This window comes from Caenorhabditis briggsae (genome assembly GCF_000004555.2).
Source record: "Caenorhabditis briggsae complete genome, chrII, whole genome shotgun sequence".
Classification (NCBI taxonomy): domain Eukaryota; kingdom Metazoa; phylum Nematoda; class Chromadorea; order Rhabditida; family Rhabditidae; genus Caenorhabditis; species Caenorhabditis briggsae.
This window is the reverse complement of record NC_013486.2, coordinates 3252181-3261608: the sequence shown is the minus strand read 5'-3', so window position 1 is coordinate 3261608 and position 9428 is coordinate 3252181. Positions and strand designations below refer to the sequence as shown.

General features: G+C 42.7%; 3 protein-coding genes across 3 annotated transcripts; 1 reads left to right on the top strand and 2 right to left on the bottom strand.

Moving 5' to 3' along the window:
• Positions 1-267: 267 nt before the first annotated feature.
• Positions 268-5133, bottom strand: CBG13344 (the record flags this gene model as incomplete). Its single annotated transcript, XM_045241877.1, has 6 exons — positions 268-496; positions 544-608; positions 654-1793; positions 1850-2977; positions 3027-4253; positions 4855-5133. 6 exons carry the CDS (start codon positions 5131-5133, stop codon positions 268-270), a joined length of 4068 nt encoding a protein of 1355 aa, XP_045095173.1.
• Positions 5134-6254: 1121 nt separating this feature from the next.
• Positions 6255-7864, bottom strand: CBG13345 (the record flags this gene model as incomplete). The annotated part of the gene is made up of 4 exons (XM_002629937.1): positions 6255-6768; positions 6824-7225; positions 7269-7493; positions 7539-7864. 4 exons carry the CDS (start codon positions 7862-7864, stop codon positions 6255-6257), a joined length of 1467 nt encoding a protein of 488 aa, XP_002629983.1.
• A 459-nt stretch (positions 7865-8323) lies between these two features.
• On the top strand, positions 8324-9402 carry Cbr-ubh-4 (the record flags this gene model as incomplete). The annotated part of the gene is made up of 3 exons (XM_002629938.1): positions 8324-8457; positions 8503-9153; positions 9207-9402. The coding sequence occupies 3 exons, from the start codon at positions 8324-8326 to the stop codon at positions 9400-9402; spliced, it is 981 nt and encodes a 326-aa protein (XP_002629984.1).
• Positions 9403-9428: the final 26 nt, after the last annotated feature.

The following is a 9428-nucleotide window of genomic DNA, read 5'->3' as shown; positions in this document are numbered from 1 at the left end:
GATAATTTTTATGTGAAATTTTGAGAAATATTTTAAAGCTTAACACATTAGAATAATACCACAAGTCTTCGATTTTACACTTTTATTCATGTCCCTGAGAATAGAAACATTTGGGGGTGCTCAGGGGTAGAAATAGAAAAAAAAACTGGGGGAAAAAAACCAGGGAATAAAGGCATGGAATTCATCATAGCATGAATTTCAATATAATCAAAGGATACAAAAAAAAACAACGGAAGAAACGAAATAATGAATTTTGAAGAGCCAAGTTTAGCCTTCACACACACTGCTCATCTGAATTCGAAGTGGCCTCTCCTTTCGACGATTCGCATTCGCCGACTGCCCGTTCTCTTTAATCTTGATCTGCTTGCGCTCGTCCTCCGTCAGAATTCTCGGCTCCTCTTCTGAATCCTTGTAGTAGAGAACTCGACTCCCAGTCTTCTCGACAAAATCCTTCGGGCTGGGGTAGTTGAGATGGAGATCCTTGGCGAATGCCACTCTGAAAAAATGAAATTGAACAATTGGATAATGGTCTAGGTAGCTCACTTGTTCTCCAACATATCCAAACGGCTCTTTACAAATGGCCATTTCTGCCAATTGAACTCTTTCGGCTGAAAAAAATCATTGTTCAGATATCCAAGAAGCTATTCTCTAACCTCTGTGATTGCTAGCCGATCCAGTGGAATTCCAGACACTTTAGTCAGCGCTTCCATAAACGACAAAACAGGATTCTCGGCATTCGAATCGACAAGCACCTCGTGCGTCGGACTGACTTCTACGGTCGACGGGCGGAACCTCCTCACCAAAATTGGATCTCCAGGCTTACCAAGCACTGCTTCATCGGTGACGATCTGCATGTAGATGTGCGAGCACCAGTTGTATCCTCGTTTCTCCAAAGTGTCATTTGGGTTGAGAATCGCCTTCGCATTGTAGTGCCCTGTAGTGGAGACGTCACGTAGCCGGACTGCTTTCGGTGTGAGCTCCTCTCCATACACCTCATTGTACATTCGAATGCATTGCAAAAGGATGTCACCAATAACCGTGCTCTGGGATACAGGGAGTTCGAAGAGTGGCTTCCAATTGTCTCTCTGATTCTCAAGCATATCAAACAGAATGACTTGAATCATCTTCTCATCCTGCTTCAATGGTGCTCGCAGTTTGATAGATATGAAGCATGATTGGAACGCACCAGAAACAGTTTCATCATCCATGAAGTTGGTCTCATATCCAGTATCCGATCCATCATCCGACGCGTGCTTCACAATCACGAACTGATCTTTGTCCATGTTCAACTGCTCGGCGACCCATTTCTTGAACTCGACTACTCTCATTCTACTATCCACGTCGAGTTTGTGGTAGTTCTCATGAGAGAACACTGTTGTTATCTTGGCATCAAAAGCTTCATCTATCGCACTACGAGCCATACTGGAGAGAGCTTGATTCGAAGTGGAAGGAACGAGTGTTGATTGTCCACTGCTGACAGCCGACAATGCTTCCGATGGGGTCTCCTCGTGGAGAGCAATCTTCAAGTTTTTGTTCACAGGGCTCTGTGGATCTCGATTGTAGTAGAATTCGGGACTTGTCTTCTGCATGTAATCAGCCATAAGCTGGGATTTACCGTCCAATGCCTTCTCATCAATGTCGTCTCCCTCAGATACACATGGGGACATCTGCGGTGTGTTGTTGCACAGACTTCCGGATATACCAATGTCTCCTTCAATGTCATCCATGCTCACAGAACGCATTGATGCTGTAGACCCTCTTCCGGATGGGATAGGCTCATCATCTACTTCAGTCTGGAAAAAATTGTAGTATTGTATCAGTTATTGTTGAGTCTTAGTAAATTTCTTACCACTGCATCAGTTGTCTCGGCTCTGGATACTGTAGACATCACTTCTACTGCTGCTGCTCGTGGCTCATTCCACAGTCGATCTTCCGCTTTCATGATGGCCAAAGTCTCTTCCCAACTTGGTCCTTGGAACGCGTTCTTCGTTGATGCCGCCTTCTCAACTTCATCTTGTGATGGCAGGCGAACTTTGACAAATGTTGAGAAGCATTTTCTATCAAGGATCTGGTACATCTGGGACTTTTCGAATGGAAGTTTCCGATCAGCAATTGTTGCTTCCTTCGACTCTTCTGTGATCATTGTGCTCATGCCACCATCGTAGTAGAGTGTAGGTGTTGCATGTCCCATGTGCTGCGATATAAGACTTCGGAATTCCTTAGAATTATGCTGACTATCAATCAGCATGAATTCACATCTAGATGAAGCGGCTTCCAGTACGACTCTTGCCTCCAATACATCACGAATGTCATCTCTGAACTGAGTACCAATCCATTGCTTCACTTTCAGCATTTTCTCATCTCCTGATATCACGATAGTCAGCTCATTAGCAGTCGTCTTCTTTCCGATATCCACACGTTGTACTTTTATAGTCATCCTATTCTGGATGTCGATGTTAAAGAATGAAGAACCAATACGAACATCGAGGATGAAGTGCACACCGTACATGGATATTGGTTCACCGTGATGCGAACTGAACACCGACCTCAGTTTCTTTTCCATGTCTTTTGGAGACCGAAAATCCATTTCCAGCTGTCCGTGTTCAACGTAGATCAGACGAGAATTGTTTCTGGAGAAAGGCAAGTTGTAGGCACGAGCACGCTCATTGAAAAAATCAAAGGCACATTGGAACACGGATTTGATCGGCTGCTCTCTCGATATTTCAATTTTGTACTCGCAGAAGTCATCGGCGATTTGATACTTCTGTGGCGTTAAATCGAGTTGCTTCTTTTCCGGGAGATGCGCATACGACGGGAATGGATAGTTGATATTGACGTAGACTTGAATCAGACTCAACTTGCGAAGACGCTCCTCCTCAGCCTCTTGCTCCAGCCTCTTCCATTTCTCTCGAGAATCCTTGATGTGTTGAGGCAATTGGTTGCTGAGGATGAAGCTGGCATTCCGTTTTCTGTCGATCTGAAATTAAAAATCATTTAGAAATGTATAGAACAGCAACAAAGCTTACCTTTCTGTACATGAGCATGTATGCATTCGTATTGGACTGATTCCATCCGCTGGGGTGTCCTCCAAAACTCTTCTCCACTTCGCTGGGAGTGGCGAAGTCGACCCGCGTGTCGTTGAACACGTACCACCGATCCTGATCCAAGTTCTTGATGTAGGCGAAGTAGTGGCCACCTGCAGCGTTGCCAGAGTGGACCATCACGGAGAATAGCTCGTAGACGTCTTCACCATTGGTCTTCATAATGCTCTCCACGGATTCATGATCGATTGGCTGGCCAACGATCACTGAAATTTTGAAATTTAAATTTTTAAAAGTTGAATAACTGAAATTACCATTCTCATCGCCTCGAGAGCTGTACCGGTTCGGAGATTGATTTCCTGGCGTGCTTCTCTTCGCATTCGGTGATCCCAGCTCCATATCGTCATCCTCGTCTTTCGCTGGAATCGTTTTCCATGCTGATTTCGGTGGTGACGTTGTGGTGGTGGTGGTTGCTGAAGGTGTAGGCGCCGGACGCTTCTCCTTACTCACATATTCATTCAAATCCAGCACATCTGGGAACGTCATCTTATCGTTCAGCTTGATACGATGCATTGTGTTGTAATCGAAATCGAAGCGTTTCAGCTGGATTGTCAAGAGATATGGGAATTGTGTGATGCGGAGTCCTTTATGAGCGTCTTGATTGCTTTTGCAGTTCTCGCACATGTACTGATTGGAGCCGTTGAGAAGTTCTGGTTGGACAAACGCATTGAGCGCTTCCTCGATGCTTTTGTAGGCGTGAATGGCTCCAAATGGCTTCACGGCAAGCGACAAATCCAGAAAGTAGTCCGTCTTGACACTTTCTCGGCCGCAATTCAAGCAAGCCACAAAATCTTCCAAGGTACCTCTGTACAAGTCCTGAATCAGCTTCTCATGCTTCGTTCCTTTCCACTTGTGCTCCAACGCATCAAACATCAGACGGCACAGTTCTTGAACGTCATGCTGATCGTACGCTTCATTTGATGTCCATCCGAAGCTCTGTGTCAAATCCTTTGTCTCCAACGAGTCGTTTTCCGTGGTTTGAAGTAGGAGGAAGAGCTTTTGAAGTTGGCAAGGAATGCTCTGCTCAGCTTTCTTCCTCTGTTCCTTGATGTGTGCCGGCAATTGGACGTACTCCCATTCGTACATTGCATTGCGGAATTCGGGTGTCATGTAGAGAGACTGTACCAGACTGTTGAGATAGCACGTCATCGCCTGGAATTTTCAATTGAATAGACAATGTTAAATTAATCATTTAATTACAGTACCAGTCTTTTAGACATACAAAAACGTGTATTTCAGGAGTCTAGAGCTTAGCTGTCAGGTTTTCGATTACTTTGAAATATTTGGAGAACGTAAAACCATATCGGGAACTTTATGAGAAACATGTGTCTTTTAAAAATGGAAATTCCAAAAAATTTTGTGAATGCAAAGTTTTCGACCTAGGTCTATATCACACCATCCTAAAGTTTTAGACTGATCGGAAGCTTGACAACCAAGGTACAGGTTCCATAAAATGCCCGAAAATCACCTGAAATACCGTAAAACCTGTATTAGAAAGGTCCCTCTAATAGAAGGGCCCCTACGAAATGTGTTGTTGGTAAGTGAAGTTTTCCCGTCCGCTTTCAGTGAAAAACACTCTGGGAATCCCAAAATTTCGGGAAAAAAGAGTGAAACTGCTCAATTTCGTTATAGGTTTTCATGGATTCGGAACGACAATTTACCGAATTTTTAGACGACAATTTACGGGACCGGTCCTTCTAGGTTTTACAGTATCTTATCGACCGGTATTTACTGTAGGCAATGTTAGGCTTACCTGATTGACAAGTCCAACATATCTGTGACTGTTCTCATCAAGAGGAATCACATATTGACTTGAAGATGTGGTTGCTGCCGTTGACGAGGAGGGCAAAGCAAGCTGATTCGATCTTCCTGGACTGCTATTCTCATTCGTCGGTGCAGCGGCTACACCGGATGAGCTTGCCTGTTGCTCGCCACCCGGGAGACCGTTGCCAGCCAACCGTACGTAGTTTGATGAAGAGTCTTCGTGTTCGGAACTGGTATTTGTGTCGTTTGAGTCGTTCACCCGTACCATACCGTCTGGAAAAGATGGTTTTTAAAAACACTCGGAGAAGGACGGGGGAGGAGAATAGCCAGGACCACTTGAGAAACGTAATGAAGATGTACTAGACAGGCACGCGATGTATGCATCTCGTCGTCGCAAGAAGAAAAAAAGCAATGCAGAAACTAATAAATGGTGTGCTCATCTTTGGCATAGAGAGAGAGAGCACCGGAAATTGTGCATTATGGAAGGAAGAAAAGAAAGAATAGAGAGATGAGTGTTTCATGGGTTGAAAAATGACAGAGAATGATCCCTTTTTTGGCTCATTCGTTTCTTTTCGGTCTGTTAAACCCTAGGATTATAAAAGTCAAGTGCTTTTCCTTCTCTGTCAGAAAACCCAAAATTTTGAAAAATCTTGAAAAAAAGTGACGTCAGAAGCTATAACAAAGAATACTGCACAATTTTCTTCATTAAAGGTAATAATTTTGCACCTGACCTTGATCAACGGCACATGCTTGTGTATTTAGGTTTTAGCCTGTTTTATCGAAATTCTAGGTTTTAAGAGGAACTGAAAAGGGAAAAGAGAAGGAAACTATTATTTCAGAAGAGCAAATATCGGTGATGAGCAAGCGGAATGAGAGTAGTAAAAACAAAATTGCCAAAAAATGAATGTAGCGGTGAGAGGAGACGCAGCGGGATTTCGGAGTGTCGTAGTGCGCATTGTTTAGTATTTACCACACAAAAAAAAGCGCCAGTGACAAGTGTTCAAAACAAGCTTCTTGAACTTTATAACGACGAAAAAACTGAGAATTTTATTATCCTTGACCGACACTTGGGTTCAAGCGAGGGGGTCAGAAAGCGCGCCCCAGCAAACTAGGCCAGAAGAAATTTAATAATTTTAAAGTGGACGCGGGTTTGATCTAGGTCATGATCTATTTCTTCAAAATCAACTGGTTGCAAGGCGCGCTTTTTCGCTCTTCATTTAAAAGTGTGAAACTCAGCCAACGAAATTCGGCAGCGAATTTAGAATTTTTCCTAAATTTACTGGGGCGCGCTTTCTGACCCCCTCGCTTGAACCCAAGAGCGGCGGTGATGAAAATTGTGGCCAGAAATTTCTTTCAATGCGCATAGCCGGTCCTGAAGAGGAATAACATTCATTCCTTTTTCACTTTTTCAAAAGCAGCAATAGTGAAAGAAACTAACAAATAGAGAAAATTTAAACAACTGAAGAAGGCGTTCGCCAACTGATAAATGTGAGGGAACCGTTGATTGGCTGGCCCGTACATCTCAAGGATACAAATTAGAAAGCCAATTGAAATTGATAGAATGTGAAGGGGCTTTGCCTCTCTGTTATAAACCGATACGGAATAAGAAACTACAAAATAAGCGAAGAAAAACACTAGAGCAAAGGGGAAATTGTCTTTGATGCATAAGCTGAAAATGCTAATGTTGGAAATATTCAAGAACAGAATGACTAGAGATGGGTATTCAGGTAGTAGGAGAAGTGCAGGGATGGTGGCAAGGAGAATCGTTTTTTCATGTACATGGAAAGAAAACAAAAAGAAAGAAAGTGCCGTTGTAGTTAAAGATAGTCGGAAGTTCCTTTCTGATGGCTGTAGAAACAAGGAGACCAGCGAAGGTAAAGAGCATATCATCACGAGGGCGGTGCTGAAAATTTTGATATCAAAAAAAAATATATATATATGAAAATTGCTATAATTACCTCAAATAAATCTGCACATTTTGAACGATTGGAAGTCGCTTCAAAACAAAAGAAAACGCACACCAAAAACTGGCCACTTTGTCTTCGTAGAGTCCTCGATTGAATGGGAAAACTCGGATTAAAACGTCTTTAGCAGTTTCGGTAAGGATGAATGGGAGCCAGATGATTAGGAACGTTGAGAGGACCATTACTCCGATTTTGGCAAGTTTCAGAATAGTACCCAGTGGCTGGGATTGGTTGATAGATCTGGATAGGATAAAGACGAAGACTGGAAGCGCGTGGTAGAGTTCCATTTGCTTGTAGTTCAACGCAGCAACGAAGAACATGGAGCCCAGCAGAGTCCAGTTTTGTATTAAGAAGATGTATGCAAAAAGGAACAAGCCGAGGGAAACACTGTTGTATCTGAAATTCTCATAAATTATTCTCTTAAAATCAAATAACTCACTGAAAATGCCCATTGTCAATGACCAACAACGCGGGGTATAGCAAAGAAAGTGGATACAAAACCGGTGACGTCTTCTTAGAACTCATCAGTGCATAGATAAGCGGAGGGAGATAGAAGATGTAGAATGGAACGATCGCAGAAACCCTCATAAAAATCTTGTGAGCCACTGACTCAAATCCTCGCGAATCTCTCAATTCCACCCATCTTTTGTTGATTTTGTAGGTTCTAAAAATTTTTAAAAATTGAAACAAATCTTCAAATAAAACTTACATAACACCTAGAAGATTATGATGATAAGCTGTTAACGGCGGATAGTCGAGTCCCCAGTAGAGAAGATCGTTGTGGCTTCCATTTACGTACCAATGCTCGATCGGGAGGTTGAAAGTGATCTCCATCCAATGTCTTTGCGCTTCGTAGTCTCCATACATCGGTGGTTGAGATTCGCCGGAGTGCGGGTTTAAGGAAATAGCAATTTGGAAACAAATCAGCACGGCAAGTGTGGTAATAGTTGTCAACGACTGATTCCATGGTACTGAGAGATCGATGGTGGTTTTGTGCTTTTCTACAGTTTTCGAAACCTTCTCTGTCTCTTTCATTTTGACAAAAGTCGGAGTTATCGAGCTTTTAGCGTATTTTTCATTCATATTTCACATAAATTTCAGCGAAATTCGAGCAAAATTTCAATTATTCTGTAAATCCACGTATCAGTGTAATTTTCTAGGCCAGCACAGTTTGGAGGAATTAATCACAGAATTATGCAGCTTTAATTAATTGCAAATTGACAAATTTTAGTTTTCTCAGTTTTTCATAACCAATTCAAACAGAAAAATATTAATTTAGTGTTTAGAAAAATGTTTTTTTCAAAACAAAAAAATTCGATTTGGTGGCCTAGGAAACCGCTTGGCCGAGCAAATCGCGCCCCATCGCACAGGGTGACAAGATTTTCAAAATCCAACAGCTATTTTTTGCGAATTAATTAGTCGATAATTGTCTCTTTTCTGACTTTTTAAAAGATTTCTCCTCTTAAAAAAATCAATCAAGTGTTCTATTTTCAGATGGCAGACGCTGGAAATTGGTGTCTCATCGAGAGTGACCCTGGAGTTTTCACAGAAATGCTCCGCGGTTTCGCAGTTGATGGATTGCAAGTCGAAGAGTTGTGGTCGCTCGATGATGACAAGGCCCTAATGAAGTAAGTGTAATTATTGAATTTAATATGAAATTTGCTGGTGTTCAGACCCGTCTACGGTTTGATTTTCCTGTTCAAATGGCGTCAAGGAGACGAAGGAGCAGGAGTTCCAAGCACCAAAGAAAACATTTTCTTCGCACAACAAGTCATCCAGAATGCGTGTGCTACACAGGCGCTGATCAATCTCCTGATGAACGTCAGCGATCCAGCCGTCAAGCTTGGACCAATTCTCACCCAGTACAAAGAATTCGCGATTGATATGGATCCAGCTACTCGTGGACTTTGTCTATCAAACTGCGAAGATATTCGTACAGTTCATAATAGCTTTTCTCGTCAAACGCTCTTTGAGCTTGATGTCAAGGGAGGCGATTCCGAGGACAACTATCACTTTGTCACATATGTTCCAATTGGTGACAAAGTTTTCGAGTTGGATGGGCTCCGTGAAGCTCCTCTCGAAGTTTCCGATCTCCCAGATGGAAAGGATTGGGTTGAGGCTGTTAGGCCAATCATTCAAGAACGAATGGCAAAGTACAGCCAAGGCGAGATCACTTTCAATTTGATGGCACTCGTTCCAAATCGCCAGCAAAAATATCAAGAGATGTTGGATGCGCTGACTCAAGCTAATGAGAACGGTGAACTTGATGAGCAAATCACTGATATCACTATCAACATTCAAGAAGAGGAGAGAAAGATGACAACGTTCGTAGAAATCCCAGAATTTCGAGATGTTTTTAAATAATAAAATATTCCAGATACCGAAAGGAAAACGCTCGACGGCGCCACAACTACACCCCGTTCGTCATTCAGCTTCTCAAGATTCTCGCCAAGGAGGGAAAGCTCGTCGGACTCATCAACGACGCCTACCAGAAAGCCGAGGCTCGCGCGAAGAAGCCAGCTCTTAACACCGATAAAACCGTACTCAAACTGAAGGATGAGTCGATGGATTGAACATAAATAAATAGATGTTTTACGGA